The 24,312-nt window shown below is 34.9% G+C and overlaps 1 protein-coding gene across 1 annotated transcript; it reads left to right on the forward strand.

Moving 5' to 3' along the window:
• The first annotated feature begins 5,753 nt into the window (after positions 1-5,753).
• LOC129000648 (uncharacterized) lies at positions 5,754-8,312 on the forward strand. Its single transcript, XM_054427609.1, has 2 exons — positions 5,754-5,970; positions 6,922-8,312. The coding sequence occupies exons 1-2, from the start codon at positions 5,754-5,756 to the stop codon at positions 8,310-8,312; spliced, it is 1,608 nt and encodes a 535-aa protein (XP_054283584.1).
• Positions 8,313-24,312: the final 16,000 nt, after the last annotated feature.

The raw sequence follows: 24,312 nt of genomic DNA on the forward strand, positions 1-24,312 counted from the left end.
CGAGAACGTATTAGTGAACACCGAAAAGAGTGTTATAGACAAATAAATAATTTTAATCAAGATTTTCTGAAAATAAACTATATTTCTTTACCTTCCATTTAAGTTTTATTTTTATTTTTGTCCCACCTTCACATCCTAAGACTTTAGGTCCTAACCCGGGACACATGAGGTACACATTACTTCAAAACCCCTTCAAATACCCTTGAGGGTTGTGATATTATCACATATGTAAAATCCATTGGTCATTGATGAGATTTAAACCAGGAACCTCGGCCACTGAAGCCCCGTGCTCTAACCACTAGACCAGCTCGCTCCCCACAATCATAGTAGTAATACCCAGAAAACAATAAAAGATAAATAAACATAAAGAAAATGTATAATAATATAATACGAAAAATGTAGTGTTTTTGTTCTTTTTAATGCGTTATCTTGAAAATGAGCAATTTCACAAATAATGATGTGTACTGTCCTCAATAAAACTGCAGATAATTCTCCCTTCGTTTATAAAATGTTTTGAATTTGCCATTGTATGTTATTATTAACAATTATACGGGCTAATGTACAAAATTATTCGGAGTTATATAGTTACCTCCTGACAAACAGATTGGGAAATGAAACTACTCGACGTGTTGGTGGTATGGTCGATAACAATATTAATTAACCACGTTAGAGGCTTAGACAATTACAATCGTAATTATCTGATAAGTAGACCCTTTATTATCTGCAAAACTGCACATGTTGTTTTATAACTGCTCTTGTTTCGTGGTGTTTTTTTTTTTTTTTTTTTTATAGAGGGTCAGGCTAAGGTCGATTGTAGACCATGGAATTGCATCACAGCTGAAACAGCTTATTGTGCACCCTCATTCACAGGTCCTCATTCTCTGTCAAATCCCAGGTTCTTAGTGAACCATGAGATCCTTTTGACTATGATTACCTGTTCTTCCCTTTGATCTCCGGTTGATAGGCCAAGGGGTCTCACACGCAGACCTTGTAGAGCTGGACCCATAAATATCACGTGGAAGGCTGTCTCCTCCTCTCCAACACATTCTCTACATAAGAGGCTTTCAACTTGAATTCCCATCTTGTGTAGATCCGCAAGGTCTTTATATTTATCCCAAGGGCATCTGACGCTATCGCACGAGTAGGTGTCAGCATGCTCTTTGCTATATGTTGTCTTCTGTTCTTTCCCAGTTCCTTCGATGTTCTATGCCCATTCACTGGCGAACAGCTCTCCGCGCTGTGTTGTAAGCAATACCACACGTCGGCTCTGGACCCATGAGCAGACTTTTAGCTCCCTTATTTACCCATTTGTCAGCTCCCTCATTGCCAGCAATACCTTTGTGTCCTGAAACCCAACTAAGGATATCCTTGTTGTTCTCTCCAAGAGCTTTCATGGCCTGATGACAGTCCCATTCTGCCTTATAGGTAAACTCGCCTTTGGCTCGCTGGGGGCTCCGCCCCCAGGCCCCCTTTTTTGGTACGGGGTAAATAGAAATGGGCCATGGCGCAAGACCTGCAATTGAGCCAAATTTCAGATCTTTAGCTATTTTAGAAGTGGGTAAAATCTATTTAGACCGATGGACCTGTAGGAATAACATTGGGGGGGGATTCTATATTTCGTGGGGGAGGGAGTTATATTTGTAAAATGTCACTTTTCGGAAAGGGTGCAAGATCTACAATCATTCAAAATTTCAGATATCCAGTTAATCTAGAAATGTGTAAACGTGATTTAGACTTATGCACCTGTAAGAATAACATTGGGGGGATTTAATATTTGGGGGGGGGGTTGTAAATACGATAGGGAGATAAAACCTTAAGTAAACCAGAGTAAATCTATAGCATAAACGGACCATGGGAACGGGGACTTATGGTGGTTTTTATGGGGTAAATGTTTTCTCCATTTGAATAACATGGGGCTCGTAAAAACTTTCAAATGTTGACATTAAACCTAAGTTTTGGGGGTTAAGGAGTAAAGTTACGAACAAACACGTACCGTGTAAAATTTAAACTAAAGTAAGGAGAATACAAAGCAATAATAATATTTGCAAAAAGGAATGATTTAAGTATAAAAAAATAGTGAAAACCGGTTAAAAGGTTGAAAGAAATTTACCATATTTTGAAAGTAGGGAGTTTTTTGAACCCGAAAGAGTGCGATTTTCGGAAAACACCTACGAGGGTTTTCCCTAGAATCATCATCCTAAAGTAGACACAATAACTTCAGCTTTATAAAACTATTAATTTTAACTTGGGGGGTTAATTTGTTCGTCAGCAAAGTAATTTACTCTTTAAAGCATTTGCCATAATTATTGCACGAGGTCACTCTGTTGCAAGACCACAACAAAGGTTCTAAAGGTTCTGGACGTCTCTGCCTTACATGACCTCAACTGACAACCTCTGACTGACAACCTTTGAAATGTCAGTACCATCGCTGACAAAGGAAAAAAACTATTTTTTTTACTGTGACTTGTTTCCTTTGGTTTGTATACTAATAGAAGTTTTTAGTTTTTGTATTGACTATTGAGTACAGAGGTTGTTTCAATAGTCAAAGGTTTTTGTTTCCAAGCAATGCTGATTTTTTTAAAGTCATACAAGCTACTTTTCAATTGGGACTTTAGAATGTGTTATGTTTGTTCAATATAGAAAAAATTTATGCTCAATAAATCTTATTGTAAATCTGTTTAGAACTGTCAACAGTAGTCAAACTGCTATTGAAAACCATTCGCTGTTCCTTACCATTGGAAATTTACCATCCCAATTTAAAGAAATTTTTTTAGCACTAGCCATCGAAGGAATTCCGTATTACGAGTCCAACTTATTTAGCAGTGAGATTTATAGTTAGAATGACCCTTTAAATGTACACGACTCATAAAAAAAAATTGTTTTTTAGAGCCTTTTTCTGTATTTTAATATTCCTTAGAAATATGTTTGGCCAGCTTATGATAAAATATCTTCACATATTGTTAGCATCTCATTGATCTCTACATCAGTTATTGATCTCTTTGTCAGTTACAGTCGTTTTATCAGTTTTCTCTATTTTATTAGTAGACATAAACAGTTATAAAAAAATCGGAATCGAACTACAATCTCTCCAAAACTCATTTAAGGTAAGAACTGAATTAAAACAGTTTTTATTAATTTGTTCTACGATATCAATCTACAGCTTTTTAGCTTAGTTTAACATATGTCATCCCTGAAAATGTGTAATTAACATTACAGTTTTATTCCTATTATAGTGTTATTAACTTTATACACTATAAACGTCAAAACTCATGTTCTCCCATCTGGAGAGAAATCTGCATGCAAAGTTATGAAATGCATGAAGCTTCTTTGTATAATGAAGAGTGAGAGAGTAAATCTTGCACGGGTGTTGCATATAAAGCATAGACTAGTTCTAACACCTCAAGTATCTTTGTTAACACTATCGTATGTTAGTTATCCTCTAAGATAAAGGTTACCTTTCATTATCACACTTAATCTATTAAAATATATAAACGTTACTAATTTTTAAGTATTTTTTTAAATACTAGTTCCAACTTTTCTAATTATTTATTTCTATTATTTTAAATATTTATGTTTGATACTCTTTGCGATACGCCCATAGTTACTCGTTTCCTCTATGTTGACATTTGTATTTGAAATGATTTTAATTAACATCTGTTCTATTTTATAGTTTTCTTTGTTAATAAATATTTACAGTTCAGTAAAGCACTTTCTTACTTTTTTATTCGAATTTATATTTTATTTCAACGCAACGCAACGCAGTTATCTTAAAAACTGTGTAGGCATTTGTACAAAAATACAGCAGTTTAAAAAACGAAGGTCTTTGATTAACATAGAATAAAATAAAATAATATTAAGACGAGCATAATTATTTAAATGCATTTTTAAGATTGTTTTCTGAAAAAGTACAAGTGATATGTGTTCCGTATTCAAGCGCTACCTAGATATTTCCAGACGTTTCATATCATACAATAACCTTTGTCCTGTCACGTGATGTCTGGAAACCCCAATCTCGCCCCAGTTCTCTTGCATTCATGCAACTACTAACATGTCCCCGGCACAATTAACTCCCAATTGCTGCTCTCATCTCTTAACCCCAAAGTATATTTAATTATTATTAGTGACACATATTAAAAGTGAACTATTGAACATTTGTGAAGTGAAACACTACTACTGCCGGTCCGGGTCTGTGTACGAGCAATACGCAATAGCTGGCCAGCAGAAGAAACTCGTGTACGTCTACCGGCTTCGTCTTCTCAACACTTCAGTTAAAAGGAAGGTACCTCATCAATCTCATTACAGTATTATCTGTTAAATAATTAGTGACAAGTTTTTAATATTGCTCTTTCAACATACAGTCCATTTGAACATTTTTAGGCAAGTTTACCCCCCATCCGCTGGTCCTTCGAGCCGGATGAAAATCATATCATTAATAATATATTGTGCTTTTATTAGCCTAGCTACTGTAACTGTTAAAATTGTACAACTAAACTCTTAAAAGTGTCACTTCTCTAAATAATTAGAGCAGCATTTGTATTCCCCATTACTATTTTTGGTGAATAAATAATATTTTATTTCATTCCCCTGTGCCATCTCAGACGTGAATATTTCATGTTAGTTTCATGTTCATGTCCTCCCACTGCTACATGAATCACGTCATATTTCCTTTCAAATAGTTATTTGAAATCAGGAATTAGTTAGGATATTTAATATTTTCTCTAAGTTTCTCAATCAATTCACCATATCAATTATTGTCATTAACAATAATTTTTGTCTGCACTTTGTTTCGTCCTTAATTTTCTAACATATTTTCACTTATCAGAAAGTCAGCCATTTTATATTTTCTGTCCTTGCGATGCACCTTGGTAGCGAACTTCTCCACTAGAGCGCTCTGCCTACAGTCGGCACGTCGCAAGAACCAATGAGCGTCGAGATTCGTAAAACAGAATAAATCGCCCAATGATATTGCTTCTTCAAATTGATCATATGTAAAACTCTGTTTCAAGCACAGGAAATCAGCTGACTGAATATAAAACACTCCAGCTACATACAGCTGTGTGAATTGAATCAAAATATAAACGTAACCTTCAAGTTTATTTACATCTTGGAAAATATTGTTTTGTGTGAATATTAAACGAAATATTAGTGGTTGAATCGATTCTTGTCTACATTAAGGATATTGCTCATAATAAATACTTCCCTACTCAATATATTCTGCGAAAATACTGATTCAAATGAAATGACTTGTGTTAAATAGACTTTACTTTTATTTACTATGTCTATCTTGGGTCTGATGGTAAAGTGAAATATAATTTTACATTCATTATTTCTTATAGAGTGAATGTAAAAGAATTGATTTATTCTGAGCTATTAATTTGCATTATTGTTAGGTCTAAGACTTGGAGTTATTTTGATATTTAGTTGTTGGGAATATTTACATAGGCCTAAACTTATGTTAAACTTAGGCCTATAGCTTACTCTTTTGATTACATAAATGGTCTGTTAAAATGAGATTCTCTACACTCGAGAAAAAGGCAAAACTTGTCAAAAATAGGCAAATTCAGAAAATAAGCAAGTTTGTGTCAGCCCAAATTACTCTCTCAGAAACTCAATCATTAAATGTTGTATCCATTCAGCGCTTACACAACTATGATGATGAAGTTAGAGGTTTATTCTCTGATTTTAAAGCTTTATTCGATAAAGTGGTTTATGATGATCCTGGTTCTGATTATGACGAAACTGAAGCATGCTCTATGCAAGATGAAATTTCGGACTTGTACATTTCTCTGATCAGTGACTTGAAAATAGTGTTACCTGCTAAAACTAAAGAAGTAACACCTCCCACCCAACCATCTCTGCGACTGCCCAAATTTGAGTTGCCCAAATTCAGCGGTAACTACGAAGAATGGGTTAGCTACTACAATATTTTTGAGGCTTCTATTAATAGGAATGAAACTTTGGCCCCTGTGAGTAAGTTCCAATATCTGCTTAGTTCTTTAAGTGGTGAACCCTTAGATTTAGTAAAGAGCTTAAGCATAACTGCAGAAAACTTTGATGTTGCACTTAGGCTGCTTAAGGATCGCTATGATAACAAAAGGCGTGTTGTAACTCAGCTTGTTACAAAAATCATTGATTTGCCAAGCATAAGTAGTGGTTCTCTCAAAAGTCTCCAACATTTTCTCACAGTTTATAAAGAGAACACTCAAGTTTTGAAAAATCTCAACCATGACATAACAGCTGAAAATACTCTGCTTGTCCTAACGCTTTTGAAAAAGTTACCTACTGATTTAAGAAAATCTTTTGAGGATTCTCGCATCACAAACAATGACATACCTGCAGTAAATGATCTAATTCAATTCCTTGAAAGAGAATTTAAACGATTAGAAGGAGCTAGTATCGGTCTTGGTCCCTCAGCTAACGCAAGATACCCTTCAGTGCAAAAGACTCAATCTAATAGTTATAGGCCTAAACCTCTTCGAGATAGTAAACCTTACTCCTCTCAAGCTAAAACAGCTTTCGTCACAGTGACTAACACTTGTAAGTTTTGTCAAGCATCCGATCACAATATATACAAGTGTCAAGCCTTTCAGGCTAAAAGTAGAGGTGATAGAGTTGAATTCACTTGTAAAAATAATCTATGCGCCAACTGCCTAGGCCATCTACATGATACTAATAACTGTCCTTCTCATAGAGTGTGTCGAATTTGTTCAAAGCGACATCACACTCTCTTACATGACTCAACTCCCACACAACAGCAGCCAAGTTACCCAACCAAGGTTTTTGAAAAAAAATATGGTAAGCCACCTACAAATAACGCACCCCAAAGCCATGTCACCGCACCAGTGAATAAAAGTGCTCTTGTAGGATTGTCTAGCCAGTTAAACCCAACTAAAACAACAATTTTACTTGGAACATGTTTAGTTCAGGTGTTTTCCAAAGATGGTCAGCAAACTGTACTCCGTGCTGTGCTCGACTCTGCATCTCAACTTACATTGATATCTGAAAGAGCTGTTCAGCTCATCAGTGCCTCCCATACTCGAGCACATGATGAAATCCAAGGAATTTCTGGCTCACTAATCCATTCTAGAGGAATAGTGCACATTGATATATCTGCAGTTAATGGTCAACGCTTAGCCTACCATCATCCATGCTTGGTTTTGAATCGTATCACTTCACCACTGCCTCAGGTCCCAGTCTCACCTCAAGTGAAGGGATCTTTAAATGATTTTGTTCTTGCAGACCCCTGTTTTGACAAACCTGGAGAAATTGATCTATTGATCGGAGCTGATTTATTCGCTCTCTCACTGACTGGTGAGCAGCACTTCTTAGGCCATAACCTGCCCCAAGTTTTAGGAACTATATTCGGATTTGTTGTAATGGGCATAGCTCCTGTTGCTACATCTGAGTTATCAATCCCAAAAACTGTTTCTTTTCTCACTACACATGATGGAGACCTTCACAGTTCACTTCAAAGGTTTTGGTCAATCGAAGAACCCCCGACATGTGTCAAGACTCAGTCAGAAGAAGATGTTCTCTGCTTACAGCATTTTGAAAGAACCCATACACGTGATAACTCTGGTCGATATGTTGTTAAGTTACCGAAAAGACCAAATCATCCACTATTAGGTGAATCTTGTAGTACAGCTCAACTTAGACTTAAAGTGATGGAAAGAAAATTTGCTGCTCAGCCCGAATTCAAAGATTTATACTCCGAATTTATGGATGACTACATCAAATCAGGTCACATGAGTGCATGTGAGCAACCCATTTCTGGTGAATGTTACTATCTACCCCATCATGGAGTATTTAAGGAGAATCCCCCTAATTCCAAAATACGAGTCGTATTTGATGGTAGTTCCAAAACAAACAATGGCGTCTCCCTAAACGATATCCTCATGCCTGGCCCTAAGTTGCAGAATTATATTAGTGATGTCTTGCTGTACTTTAGGTGTCACAAGTTTGTGTTCACTTGTGATATACGACAGATGTATCGCCAGATTCTGGTGGCTGAAGATGACAAGAAATATCAGTTAATCTTTTGGCGATCCAACCCTGATGAATCCCTTCAAGTCTTAAAGCTAAATACCGTCACCTACGGTCTCAACTGTTCCCCGTTCATTGCGATCAGAACATTACAACAATTGGTCAAAGATGAGGGTCACTCATACCCCAAGGCGTCTGAGATTCTAACTAAATCAATATTTTATGACGACATCATCGCTGGAGCAGAAAGTCTTGATGAAGCTTTGTCTGCACAGAATGAACTCAAGAACTTGCTCTCTAGAGGAGGTTTTGAAGGGATCATCTCATAACTCCAAGTTTTCATAACTCCAAGTGATCATAACTCCAAAGTTTCATAAGTCCAAGAGATCATAACTCCAAATTATATTTAATCCAAAGTTTCACAACTACAAGTACCCGAAAAGGGATAATTTCATTACTCCAAGAAAAATATAAGTGCAAGTGATCATAACTCCAAAGTTTCATAAGTCCAAGTGATCATAAATCCAAAGTTTCATAAGTCCAAGTAAAAATTAAACCAGAGTCTCATAACTCCAAAAGTTGAGTGGAGTCTCATATCTCCAAGTGGAATGTGTAGTACAGTCAGCGCCACAAGTTCCTGCGCTGTCCGCTCCGCTGTAATACTGTCAGCAGACTTTGCCGCTTCATTGTATCTATATACCTACCGTCGCCTGTCAAACGATTATGTAATTTTGTTATATACTTACAGATTAATTAATTGCTATACTTCTTACTTCTATGCTAAAGGTACTTTAACCTTTAACTACCCGCGCGGGTTTTACTAACGTATGTACTCGCGTGGGGTGTTTTTGACACCCCGTTATTACATATTTGTTATAATTGTATTAACAATTATTGGTAAATAACATTTTTTGTTGTTATTTAAGTTTATTTTACTGTATACTGTTTCCAAAATGAAAGAGTTATTTATTTTAAGTTATACAATGTAAATAATATATTTCTTTTACCAACTGCCATTTGTGTGTGTATTTGGTCAAGTTTTGCATATAAACCATTTGTTGTATTAAAAAATATGTATTTTGTCATTGAACTGTTTGATATTGAATAACTAGCATATGTACTACCCGGAAAATATATCATTTTTAAAAGATTATATTACTAGCTGTAACCCGCGGGCTTTGCCCCGTTTAACTTCTTAATTTTCAAGATTATCTCGTTCGCATGGCTCAATCACGTCCTGGTTGAAGTTTGTTCGCTACGCTCACTCACCTTTAGGTTGGAGCTCGTTCGCTACGCTCACTCACCTTTAGGTTGGAGCTCGTTCGCTACGCTCACTCACCTTTAGGTTGGAGCTCGTTCGCTGCGCTCACTTGCCTTCAGGTTAGCTCGTTCGCTACGCTAACTCGCCTCCAGGTTGAAGTTCGTTCGCTACGCTCACTCACCTTTTGGTTGCAAATTAGCTGTTGTCATAAATGTATAAGAAATAATAGTGCTGCACCCTGTTGGTAATTTTTGTAACTTTAATGCTATTGAACATCACAGAACAGAACCAACTTGTTTAATTGAAACAGCTGTTAAGATTCAATAATTTCATTTCTCATAAGGTTAACATGGGAAACTCCAGAGCCACTGGGGCGGAGCCCGAAAGGATTTTTGAAATAAGAATATGCCTATATGTTAATCGGGAATGTGAGCTATCATCATGCCAAATTTCAGCCCAATCCGACCAGTATTTTTCGCGTTCACTTGTCACAAACATACATCCATACATCCATCCATACATCCATACATCCAAACTTTCTCATTTATAATATTAGTAAGATGTCTGTGAATGGTAAAGATATTATTTTTCCCTAAAATGTACTACTAAAAAACAGTTTTTAGGGGGGGGGGGTCGTAATACACACAAGTTTTGTGCGAACAAATTTATTTATATGTCAAAAACACTTGTTTGTTATCGAAATAAATGTAAATAAAAAATGTCCTTTCATTACTTTTAGAGTCTTTCGCAAAAAGAAAAACATTACCTTATACAGGAACTTGTACTTTTTAAGAAACGTTAACACTCACGTGGGGAGTTGAAAACACCCTATACTTTGTAATACACCTGTATTACCAAGTGAACACTAGAGATCGCACGGGGACTTTGCATGAGAAACGTTCCTGTGTTTCACAGTTTTAACTTTACATTTCAGGTAATTTACACTAGGTATACAAAGCAGTTGTCTGCTTGCAATATTGAGCAGATAGCAGACATAATAATCAAATAATTTTCTGAAGACAATGTTACATATGTTTCTCGTAAATGAAATGTATACTTGCAGTATCCAATCTCATTAGTATATATTTTGTTTCAAATGAATGAAATGTCTAATTTCGTTATTCAAAGTCAATTACAAGTCTGGTTCAATTAAATGTATTGTCTACTTCAAAGTATATATGTTTCATCTTTTTCTCATAAATTAAATGTATATTTGCAGTAGCAGTATCCTAAATCAATAGTACACCAGCTTCACAAAAATGAGAAAATTACTTGCAGTATCCAATGTCAATGGTCCATTTGGTTCACATAAATGAGATGCCTATTTGCAGCATTCAAAGTCAATGATACGTCGGGTTCACTTAAACGAATTGTTTACTTGAAGTATACAAACTCAATGGTACATATCGTTCACATAAATAAATTGTCTACTTGCAGGATCCAAAGAAATGGTTAATTTGATTCCCATAAACGGAGTGCCGATTCGCAGTATATTAAGTCAATGTTACGTCTGGTTTACGTCAATGGAATGTCTACTTGCAGCATCTTAACTCAGTGGTATCTTCGGTTCATATTAATGGAAGTCCTAATTATTGCAGTACCTATTCAAAGTCTGCATTATTTAATTGTAAGTCTAGTTCGCTGAAATGGAAAGCCTACTTGGAATTTCAAGTTAAATGGAAATATAACTCAATGGTAGGCTTATATTTGGTTCAAATGTAATGGATATGTAGATTATTTAAAGTCAAAGGTGTTTCAGCCTTATTCCGGTGACCATAATTATTGGTTATTATTATTGGTTGTTGCCTGATAGGATTTACACTAAAATGCCTCCTTAAAAATATCACATTTATTCCCTATTCAAATACTATAGAGTTAATTTAGCGAGTACTTAGGTTTGCTGCAACAGGGAGGGGAAACAGTGTTTTTGTTGTAAAGTGTTAATAGTTTAGTAAGAAATTAATGTATTTTCCAAATCTGATCAACATTTGTTAATAAACAATCAAACTACAAAGCCTAAATTATTCTCCATAAGAATGACATTAGAATTTTCTCCGTAACCTGTAAACCCGATTTCCATCAAAATTATTGTGTTGTGGCCTTTATTCTAATTCTAAACTAAATAATGCAACCCCCAGTACTGTAACGATTACGGTTCAAAATTTATTGCCATTTTGTGATTTTTCCTACTAAATTATCATAGTAGCATAGACTAACCAACAGTATGTTTTATCTATGATAGTAGTTACTCCCACTGCTTATCCATGATACTAGTTGTTGACAAGCTTTTGGAATAATGTATGTGTCAGATTGCTGATTCTGTTTATTTTATAGAGAATGGTTTAAAAAAATGTATCATCATTAGAGCTTACAAGAGATATTGGCCTTTCTTACTTAGATTTACTCTTTTTAAACGGACTGTTCAGAAGACGGGGCACGGAAGCCACGTCATGTTGGTAACATTGACAATTCGAAGTAAGCGGCAGGCAGGTTGCCAGTATGGATACTAAAAAAGTCCCACACGCCCCTGCTCGCCCCTCCACGCAACTCTCCAGCAATTCCAGAACATGAAAGGATCCATAATGTCATATGGGTTCAAGTTATGACCAAATGTTACAGGACCACTTTTGTTAGCTATATTGTTCTACACCTTTTAATTTGTCTAAATCTTCTCTAGAGTCATTATTAAAAGAATTAATAAATATTTTCGTAATGAGCGACATTTTCTGCCTGTAGGCTACACGAAACGTGATACGTATATCTATACAGAGTGATCAACTCAAGGAGGCCACCATTGGGATATTGGAAACGGTAAGAATGAGAGAAAACTTTAAATGGGGGACATTCCTTTATTTTTTGTGGCAGTTAAAAATATGATTTTGTATTTTCAAAATTCAGCCGCCATTTTCCAAAATGGCGGCCAACTTTGAAATTTCTTATAGAACACCCTATATTTCATCATGTTTTCGGATAGAACATGCAATTTAAAAACTTTTTTATTCTTAACATTTTTTCGATAAACCCACTCGTTTAGGAGTTACAGCCTAATTATTTAAGCTGCAATTCAAAGAAAAGCGTCCTACAAAAATTAAATCTTTAAAAAATAAATCATTGAAAGGACCCATTTGCAAATTATTGAAACATTAAAAGTCATAGAACGTCCGCTAGTAGAAGAAATAGAGATAATATTTTTTTAAAGAATTAACTATCGTCATTAGCCTGTATAATGAAGAACACCTGCAAGATTCAGATTCCTACAAACTATGAACGAGGATGTTAGCCGAAGTGCTACAATTTTTAGTAGGAAACATGGACTTAACTTTGTGATCATTGCAAAGGAAATCCCTCTAAAGCCAAATAAATCTGGTACGTCAATGACATTAATCTATGTTTTCATACAAGTCAAGCAATTTTAATAATAGCCTATGAAAATATCCAAGAGCCCCTTACTAACATTTTACTGAAGGCATTTAATTATTATTCATATAATAAGGGAAACAAAAATCAACTGAACAACAGAAGGTCTTTAACTCTGCATTTTCTCAGGTAAATATAATTAACGTTATTGCAACTAAACAAAAAATACACTAATTGAACAAATAAAATTGTGACGGACAACAGCAAGTCCTTAAGGTGATAAAAACAGATTCTATCCTTATTAAAGAATAACTGAAATTTGTAAACTTACTGCTGGTGACAAAGGTGGTAGCACGCATAGGTTTATCAATAACGAAGATAAATATGGACAACCTTATGCGGCTATAAGTCAGGAAATGTTTGTAGAAAACATTAAAAAGCAACAACAGAAATTATGAAATTATGAAATATGATAAAATATTTACAGGAAATGTTGATTACTGTTATGTACATCGTGAGTACCTCCATATGATACACACCGGTAGGCTTTGAGTTGACTTTTTAAACTCATTGTAAATATTACTGTTATTGTTTTTGAAATAACTTCTGTAATACCGGTACTTTGCAATTGCTTGAATTCGAGCAAAATGTACACTAGTTAGTATTGGTAACAGATTCCTTACTCTCATAAACATATGTTTTGATGCCACAAACAAATTAAATCCGTTCTCTACATATTATTTAACTATCATCCAGTTATTAGCGCTTGCAACATAAATGGCTCCATAATATCATGTTTTAATTTCTCTAAAAAATGTAAAAAAAAAGGAACGGATGGTGTTATATATGCTGTGTTGGTTTAACCTATAGTCAATGGTTAAACTTACTGGTTTTAAATTGCCAGCTGTGGTCAATGTTAATATTGTATGCTTACTAATAATTAAAACACATGTTATTAATTTAAAGGAGAGATTGTAAACAAATGAGTTGAGTTTATGTTGGTTTATAATGAAGATGGTAGTAAAATGGATCAAATAAATTATTGTCACTACTTTCACTAAGTACTCACATTTTTTTGTCAGTCTATTCGTAACAGATGGTGTTTTTGGCCTCTAGGGATCTCAAAACGAAAATTAATTCGGTCCGGGGTCCAGGTCTTACATGAGTACTACAGTAATAGCTTATTCCCTATATGGGAAATTAGCTAAAAGCACACAACTGATATTGCTTACATATGTTGTGTATATACAATTAAGTGACTCTCAAGAACCATAGAGTTTGGATGAAGAATTATGTGTTCCAACTAGGGAAACAAAGAGGTGTGTGGTCTCTGTTAAACCATAGATAAAATGTCTACTTCTTTTAATCTATGGTTAAACATTGCATTTGCCCGTCCACATAAGACTACAGATCTGTGCGTGTAACGTATCAAGCAAAGGAAGGGATGAGCCAGTACTACAGTACGAAGGTGAACAGTACTGATAAAATGTTTGCGGCAGTGAACAGAATCCCACAAATTTTACTATATACTTTCGATTATTATTACTATTATCTCTCTTGTGAGGTTTACAAAAATGAATTTCACTGGCTATTAGAATAGCCTACATTAAATTATGTTTCTTAAATAAGATCCTTCTTGTGTCTGCTTATTTATTCTCCTTATTGGTATGACAAGTATTAGCTATATCTATATATTAATAGGCAAATATGTTTCTTTAAGGCCCTTTTCTCAGCTCGTGTGCATCGCAAGGAAAATCTACGCATACTGTTAGAAACATATTTTCCTGTAGATAACCAGAACAACTTAATAAATTAAAAAAATGATGAAAAATAAGTACGAAAACGAATTTAACATAAACAAAAAACTAACATTTGGATTATGAGTTAAAATTCTGGTGACGCAATAACAACGATAAATATACAGAAAATCAAAACAAATTGAAGACTGGTACACAATCATCACATGTTTGATTTTCAGCGTGGGATGAATATAGATAAGTTCATATTTTATTTGGATTGTGGTCGAGTTTTGACCACTGGACGACATCCATTCTTATATTAAAGTACTTAACTCATTAAGGTACTTAAATAATACAGGGGCGGCGGAAGCAAATTTTAGTTAGGGGGTCAGAAGCCTATGGTGGAGGTCCTACACCCGGGGGGTATGGAATACCCCCCAGTGGACAAGGGGGGTCCGGGGAAAATTTTGAAAAATAAAAGCCTTAAAACGTGTTTTTAGGCTACCTGAAGAACATTTTTGTTCAAGCAGTAACAAATAAAATTTACAATTTAACAAAGACGCTACTCTGTTCATTATAAAAACATTATAATAAATAATACACACACATCTCAAACAAACACAAAATGAAGTACTGGTGCCCAGATTTTACTAAAGCTGTCAGCAATGAGTTGCTGCAGATGACAGAGAAGAGTAAACAAGCTCTAAGCCCTAGGGATTTATGTGTTCGCGTAATTTCGGCAGGCCCTGCCCCTCCCCCTTAAAACTGAATTAATAATAAGTTAAATTAAAATTGGCTGCTTGATTATAGTTAATCACAAAAGTAAGACGGTAGGGTATAACCAAGTAAGTGTGTCCACTGGGTCTAAATAATGGTTTACACAAAAAACATTACAAACATTGTATTGGCACAACATAAAATTACTAAGAAATACAAAACCTTTTTGATGAATTATTGCTAAAATAAGTAAAATCCCACAGTAGAATCTCAAGATATTAGCCTACTACAAGTTTACTAGATTTTTAAACTTCTGCTGATGAAACTTCAGTAGGCCCTAACTTGAACTTCAGCCTTTGAAATTCCCGAAAACTGCACAGCGACTTTCAACTCTATTGACAAACATTCATGCAATGTGCTTATCATCAATAGATTTAGCAATGTCCCTATGGACGGATAAGATGGCAAGATGGTTCAATCTCTTCTGCGTCATCGTGGAACGCAGCCACGTTTTCAAGCGACGAAGACAAGAAAAGGTTCTTTCTGCAGTTGCTGCAGACGCTGGTAAGACAAGCAGTAACTTGACAACCTTTACTACTTCAGACAAAAATCGTTTGTTTTCTTGAGGCTCACTATTTAAAGTCACAACTAAATCACGTACACTTTTAACTTCTTTCTTTTTTGGTAAATCTTGTAGACGGTTTAATTGGCTTGTAAGCTTTTTCTTGTCCAAGTCAGTAATTAACTCTCCAGGAATTAACTCTCCAAAATTCCAATACGATCATGAACATCAATTAAATTAATTATTACTTTTATAAGGTTTTGTGAGTATTAAGCCCCTTCATAATAAATATAATAGATTATTATTAATAACTAAATTGTTTATCTTTGTACTTATCTTCAGTAACTGTTATTAGGCCTACTTATACTTTTCTTCTTGGGCCGAAATAATAAACGTATACAGTACAGAATGCTTTATATCTTTAATTTTTTTTTATGAACCCCTGACCCTTCCTAAAATTTCAGGGGGGTCAACTGACCCCCCTGACCCCCTGGTTCCGCCGCCACTGATTAAATAATACCTAATTGATAAATACCTTCGATTTAACTCAAATAAAACAATCTGGTATTAAGTATAGATGTATTCACTCAAAAACATATTTCTACGATAATTTAGTCTCGAAATCCAAATGTTTAGACCTATCTATAGATTATATCCGCTTGTTTGGATCATACAAATCTAGATAGTATTTTTTAAATTTTAAATATGGTATTTTTTTTATTAAACCCATTATGCACTACAGACATTTTGCGTACAATTTACTTTGCTAACATACACTCTCATATTTGTTACGGAATAAAGATTTATGAGGGAACAAGTAATTGTAACTATAATCAAATTTTATATTTACAAATTAATGCTACAAGATAAAACCTTAACCTGGATTAATCCTGTGTAAATTTTTTCCGAAAAATAGGAGATGAAAAATAGTGGAAAAAAGGCACTACGACTTATTTGCGTTGTGCACCACGAATATTATGTAGAAAAAATTTCGAAATTTCGTACATACAGCTGAAGAAGTTAAGACTAAATATTTTTCATAGTTTAGAAATATTAAAACGTGAACTAATACTGTATTTCCTTAATATTGTTGTTGGATGACGGCAATTGCTAAAATACCGTGCGCGTAAACTAATTCATTCATACCTCGTGGTGGTCATCTAAGTCGATTATTGGACAAACTAAAAGTCTTACGAAAAAATGTTTGGAACAAAAATTGAAGAACATCTTATTATCTATACTTTTCTCGCTGAAAGTTTTCATCTGACCAAAAAATAAAAAAAATCCTCGCTCACTTACTTTTTCATGTTTACATTGAACAACCTTTTCATATTTTCCATTATTAAAAATTAATCATCTGCACGAACTAAATTGTATTTATATAGTATTAAACATCAGTCTACGCAGAATTTAAATATGTAAATTTCATCCTCTCACTATTTGTATTACAATTTAGACGAACGTGCAAAGCGACAGGGAACGCACCACTTCGAATAGTATCGCCAACATCGGAAACTCTCTTCCTGCATGTGTGTGTGTAATGGGTGCGTGTGTGTGCGTACGTTATCGTTTCCTGCACGGACTGTACCCATTGTCACTTGGAGTTATGAAACTTGGTGTTATGAACCCTTGGAGTTATGAAACTTGGACTTGTGATCCTTGCAAATCTGTACGTTTGGAGTTATGAAATTTTGTATTTTAATTTACTTGGTTTTATTTTAACTTGGACTTATGAATCTTGGAGTTATGAACGCTTGGAGTTATGAAACTTGGTCTTATGATATTTTGGTTTTAATTTACTTGGACATAATTTTACTTGGAGTTATGAAATGTTGTATTTAAAAGTACTTGGAGTTATGAAAACTTGGAGTTATGAACCTCACCCGTTTTGAACTCCGAAAATGGATTAGCAACGCACCCCAACTATTGGACCAAGTCCCAATTGAACACAAAGAGACTCCAGTGGAGTTAACTGAAAATAGTGAAGCCTTCTTCAGTGTCCTAGGTCTAAAATGGACTCCAGAGTCTGACATGCTTTCTTACAAGGTTAAGGATGTTGAAATAAGTGCTATACTTACAAAGAGAAGAATATTATCTACAATCGCTAAACTGTACGATTTACCAGGATTTCTTACACCCGTAATTTTCTGGGCAAAAACACTTATTCAGTATCTCTGGACAACAGGGCTAACTTGGGATGAACCTGTTCCAAATGATGTTAGAACCAAGTGGCATTCATTCTTAGAAGAACTCCCAATAATTCAAGAATTAAGAATTCCACGCTACATTTCTACTTCTCTGCATACGGCTGTGCAACTCCACGGCTTCAGCGATGCTTCAGAGAAAGGCTACGCTGCTGTTGTCTACCTTCGTGCCACTGACTCTCAAGAGAATACAAGGCTCTATCTCATCGTCTCTAAATCAAAAGTCGCTCCTTTGAAAATAATTTCTCTGCCACGGCTTGAACTTTGTGGCGCTCACTTACTGGGAAAACTCCTTCAATATTCTTCAAACATACTCTCTGCTCATATGAAGATTGAATCAATCTATGCTTGGTGTGACTCCACAATTGTCCTAACCTGGATACGTACTCTTCCATACCGCTTGAAAGTCTTCATTGCCAATCGTATTTCAGAACTCCAAGAATTGGTCTCTCCTCACTCATGGAATTATGTCAAATCTCAAGACAACCCGGCCGATTGCGCCACTCGTGGTCTTTCACCCTCTCAACTTGTTACTCATCATTTATGGTGGAATGGACCGGAATGGTTACAGTCATCGTCAGATTCTTGGCCTAAGCCAAAATTCATACCTGTTATTGATAATGACACTCTTGAAATAAGGCCAAATCCTCTAAACGTTCTAGCAACCACAGAGAAGATTAAACTCACTGATTTTGATATACTAGAAAAATATTCATGTTTCAGGAAACTTGTAAATGTCATGGCATATATATTGCGATTCATTCATAATCTGCAAGCCAATGATCCCCGCATTGGACGACTTACTTGCCAAGAAACTTCTTCAGCGAAATTAAGAATTTTCAAACTCATACAAAATACATCATTTAAGGATGACATCTCTGCTCTCAAAAAGGGATCTCAATGCAGCTTAAAACTTGCTCGTTTATCCCCATATATTGATGACAGTGGAATAGTGCGAGTAGGCGGCAGGTTGAAACATTCCAACCTTACACAAGATGCGAAACATCCAGTTTTGTTACCTAAATCTCACTGTACTGTCAAACTGTTGATTATGCATTATCACCTAAAGCATCTACACGCAGGCCCTCAATTGCTGCAGTCTATTCTGTCTCAAGAGGTTTGGATATTATCAGCCCGCAGCGTGATAAGATCTGTGATTTTCAAGTGTCAAAGATGTTTCAGACTTAAGCCTGTAAACAAACCTCCACTGATGGGAGATCTTCCTGAAACTCGATTAAAACCTGTAAGGCCATTCTATCACACTGGCATGGACTATAGTGGACATTTTGACATTAAAGTTCATTCAACTAGGAACGCTCAACGGTTAAAACCATACCTCTGCCTCTTTGTATGTTTTGCTACGAAAGCTGTGCACCTAGAAATTGTAACAGACCTATCTGTAGACTCCTTCATAGCTGCACTAAAACGTTTTGTTTCTCGTCGTGGATTGTGTGTGCCCACTTATACTCAGATTGCGGAACTAACTATGTTGGAGCCTCGAAGCAACTCATGAAAACCTTTCAGAATTTCATCAAGGAATCAAACACTAAAGATGCTCTTAACAACTTCGCGTTAGATCACTCAATAAATTTCCACTTTCAACCACCAGCCGCTCCCCACCAAGGAGGCCTATGGGAGAGTGCTATAAAAAGTTCTAAATATCATCTGAAAAGAGTCATAGGCGATAGAGTTCTAACACTAATGGAAATAATAACACTCGCCACACAGGTGGAGGCTGTACTAAACTCGAGACCTTTGACAGCGTTATCCGCAGATCCATCCGACATCTCAGCCCTTACTCCGGGTCATTTTCTTATCGGCACTTCTCTTGTGGCAGTACCGGAACCAAATCTTGAAGAGGTTCCCGAAAATCGTCTCAACCATTGGCAAACTGTACAAGCCCTACATCAACGCTTCTGGCGACGTTGGCATCAAGAATATTTACATCAGCTACAACAAAGAAAGAAATGGGAAAAGCCCAACAAGAATCTAGAAGTGGGTGATCTCGTTATAATTCAGGACCCTAGAACACCACCACTACTTTGGCCTCTTGGACGCATAGTGAAGACTTCGCCTGGATCAGACGGCATCGTCCGAGTTGTCACCATCAAGACTCAGCGGGGAACCTTCTGTCGTCCTGCTACCAAGGTGTACCCGCTCCCCTGATCTCATTATCAGACCAAACAAAATGTTTATTCTATTTTCAAACATATTTCTATTTCAATGTTATGTATATATATTTAATCTATGTTTCTTATATTTCAATGTCAATCTATATTCATTATGTGTCACTTTGTAACTTTCTCAATGTTTTGAACCATGTATGGTTCAAGGCGGGCGGCATGTTCCGTATTCAAGCGCTACCTAGATATTTCCAGACGTTTCATATCATACAATAACCTTTGTCCTGTCACGTGATGTCTGGAAACCCCAATCTCGCCCCAGTTCTCTTGCATTCATGCAACTACTAACATGTCCCCGGCACAATTAACTCCCAATTGCTGCTCTCATCTCTTAACCCCAAAGTATATTTAATTATTATTAGTGACACATATTAAAAGTGAACTATTGAACATTTGTGAAGTGAAACACTACTACTGCCGGTCCGGGTCTGTGTACGAGCAATACGCAATAGCTGGCCAGCAGAAGAAACTCGTGTACGTCTACCGGCTTCGTCTTCTCAACACTTCAGTTAAAAGGAAGGTACCTCATCAATCTCATTACAGTATTATCTGTTAAATAATTAGTGACAAGTTTTTAATATTGCTCTTTCAACATACAGTCCATTTGAACATTTTTAGGCAAGTTTACCCCCCAATATGAATGTTAAAAAGACATGTCTGGAAGACGAAAACGTTGTTGTGTCACCATGTTATGCAACTAGTTGATAAACTTATTTCAATAAAATATACTCGTTTGGGTGTACAGGCCATATGTGTTCAGTAGTGGATTGGGTTGTGAGAAAAATCCTTGAAAAATAAAAATTACTAACATATATTTTTTTACCTCTGAAGTAAAAATCATATATACCATATATAAGTATCATATATATACTGCCCATACAGTATTGTGTACCCACAGCTGTACGTAGATGTGTTCAAAGCCTATACCTTACGGTCTCATTATTTAAATTTTTATGAAAGACTCATAAACTAATTATTAAAACAATATATATTCCGACAAATATTATTAAAAAATTCAAAGACTTGGCATTTTAAAAATATTTAAATAAAGTTCTTAATTTGGTTTACATTTCTATGAAATAAAGAACCATAGTTTAATTTATTAAATGTCTTTTTATATATAGCAACAATTTATCACACGCCTCCATTGCTATAAAAAAAAGTATCTGAGTTTTAAGGGGAGATACGAAAAAGTACTTTATGCACAAGGAATGAATAAACCATCAAACATTTCGATTTTTTTAAATTACCTCTTTAAATTATGGAAATGTGTTTTGATATAGTTTATAGTTCCTCAACCTTGTATGTTCTTGTTACAAGATGATGAATTCCTTCTCATTGTTATAGAGAATGGTACAGAGGCTTTATAATACGCAATACAAACACCTGAAATATTTTTCCGCTAAACAGTTGTTTGAGTCCTAAGAAAGGACTTGGATGTAGTTTATAAATTAGATTACCCATTAACATCGGTAAACTAGATAATAACTGTTAAAGCTCTTAAAGCTTTCAGTTAAAGCCTCTATATGGATTGGAAATTTTATTGATATCATTTATCAACTCATATTATTGTATTTTCAACTTATAGGCTATTTATGTTGTTTATAACGTTCATACCTCGAACCCAATTTTGCATTTCCTGAATGCTGACACAGTGCATGAGTTCAGTTACATTTCAAAAAGCAGTTGAACAGAGATGGGGAAATTATTGATATGCAATTCTGGAGGTGATGTGGCCTCTAGAGAACGTGTAAGGACTTGAATGTTTGTCAATTTGGGCCAGAGCCACAACATCGCCGCTTGTGAACGAAACTCTACAACTCCAAGGCTTGGATATTAGATCTGCCGATAATGAGGTATATCGTTATCTTCATAAACAATGATGATCTCTAAAATATACTGTTTTTATCTAAGGTTTGCAGTGTCGTCACAAAACCTAAACATGGTTTTACAGGTGGTTTGGGTTGGATTTAATTTGTATGGGAACGTATTTTTGTTTCTAATAAAATACAATATCTATCTTTTTACCAATACAATTACCTACTCTAATTTGTTGGTAAAATAACTTTTTTTATTTTAATAACGCGACTATTATTACCTAAGCTTCTATCAGAATATAACACAAAAAGAAAATTCGCGAAGGACGAGAAAAAGCAATATTTCCGTCAATCTTATTCTTAAAATCAATAAAAAATAATTAAAACTAAACACTTCGAATCTGCACGCTCTAGACTGTGTTCTACGTTTGTGTCAGCACCAGGTATTTCATTACAAGCCACTTCACTGTAAATTTGGGCTATAAATAACGGACATGAAACTCTGCAATAAACAGACCATGTTTGTCAGTTGTTGGAAAATAGTATCAACAGTTCTGAATCCTCCGTGACTGTTCCTCGTAAAAAAATGTTAAATTTAACTTGGGAAAAAATGTCCTAATTGTTAGCATTGGCATTATTTGTTATGTTGATATTTATCAAGATAGAACATAATCAATGTAGGCCTATATATGAAAATATATTGTTTTCCGGCAAGCCCAAATATTTTCAATATATTTTGTTTTTGTTTTCCCGTATCAACTGTGTAACATGGCATAATCACACTGAGTTTAATAATACACGGATTTATATAGTATTACTTTATATCTTGGTTTAATCATTTATCTTTTAATCGTGCATACTAAAAGCTAAATGATCTGTCGCGATATAACCAGTTTTAATTAAAATTACCGGAAAGTGTTATATTTAAGTGGGTAGTCCCATTTAATAAAATTTATTAAGGACCGCAAGGGGAGATCTATTTAAATCATAATATTTTTTATGATCCTTGTAACTTCGAAAATCAACCCAATAAAGTTTTGTCACTTATTAAGCCATTTAGCCATTTAATGTCAATAGCGACATTCTACAGAATTGGTTGGAAAGCGAATTTATACCGTTTTTGAAAAGCCATTGAAGTAAAACTGAACGTAAGTTATTAGAATCATGCGATTTAAATGCTTTTAGGTTATGATTGAACAATAACTTCATCTACAAAATTGATTAAATAGTTTGTGACTACGTTGCAATATAGCTTTTAAATCTTGACTGAGCCATCAAGACAAGTTATATTTTATAAGCATATTGAAAGAGAAATTTAATCTTCATCCATTCATTGACTCCTATATGTTCTAATTCCAAATTATAAAGTGCCCTAGCCTGACAGATGAGAGGAGGAGTCAACACTAACGTTCAATATTGAGCTGCTTCCATCAATCCTGCCCAGCCAAGTGACACAGTACTTCACAACAAACCCAACTGTCCACAGTAGTAGAGAGGATGAGTCAACACCAACATTCAATATAGAGCTGCTTCCATCAATCCTGCCCAGCCAAGTGACACAGTACTTCACAACAAACCCAACTGTCCATTGAATGTGGACAGGGGTGAGCTAATGAAATACCAGCCTTTACTGTTATCCAGCACCACATGGCGTAAGTTAACTAACTGTCGTAATGTAAACTTCTCAAATATATCAAATTTGACAGTGTTTTTTTTTCTTATTTTTAAATCTGTAAAAAAGTTTACGGGCTGGCATCGATATAAAAATATGAACATAGTGTTGGAGATAATTCGATAAGTGAAATTTGAGGAAAATGATATAGTGGAACAAAATTGAAATACACCTGACTAATTCTATTTTGTTACGAAGCAGACATAAAAAGCTTGATGAGTCTTTTTTCATTATCATTTATTAATATTAATATTTAAATGAGAACCAATAAAAAACTAAATATTTGATATAGAGAACCGTTCCCTAGATAAATTGGTTTTTAATGATTCTAATCTTAAATGTGTGTAACATTTTCTCAATAAATATTTATTTTTCTGGAAAATAAACTCAGTAGATAAGAATCTAGTAATATCCCTTGTGGCTAGGACGTTCATTACTAATTTGATGTCTCGTCTCCATGTATGCACTAAGGAGTCATTAAAACATGTTGCTTAAGAATCTAATCCTACAGAACACATTTGAAAATAGCATACTTTAAGGTATTGTTTTTTTTTTTTTTTTACTGGATTTAATCTATTAGTGAGAGGTAAAACTTTTAACCTTTTATGTGTATTTCTTTCGCAAGAGTTTTTCTTGTTAAAATAATTTGTTAAACATCACAAAATCACGGTATATCGATAAATATAAATTTTAATAAAATCTAATAAACTCAATTACCAAGGTAGGACTATTCTTTCTATTACTTTGCTTTTAGTTGCACCGTCATACAATGAAAAATATCATGTTCTATGATATAGCCATCAAAATTAATTATGAA

This window comes from Macrosteles quadrilineatus, unplaced genomic scaffold (genome assembly GCF_028750875.1).
Source record: "Macrosteles quadrilineatus isolate MER2022 unplaced genomic scaffold, UCM_ALF_1.0 Scaffold_8__2_contigs__length_117827958, whole genome shotgun sequence".
In the NCBI taxonomy this organism is placed as follows: Eukaryota; Metazoa; Arthropoda; class Insecta; order Hemiptera; family Cicadellidae; genus Macrosteles; species Macrosteles quadrilineatus.

What these genes read in the sequence shown, in the direction of transcription:
- LOC129000648 (XM_054427609.1), top strand. Translation starts at nt 5,754, where the DNA reads ATGCAAGATGAAATTTCGGACTTGTACATTTCTCTGATCAGTGACTTG. An exon ending in TGAAACTTTGGCCCCTGTGA is followed by an intron (nt 5,971 to 6,921) that starts GTAAGTTCCAAT and finishes GAACATGTTTAG; the next exon opens with TTCAGGTGTTTTCCAAAGAT.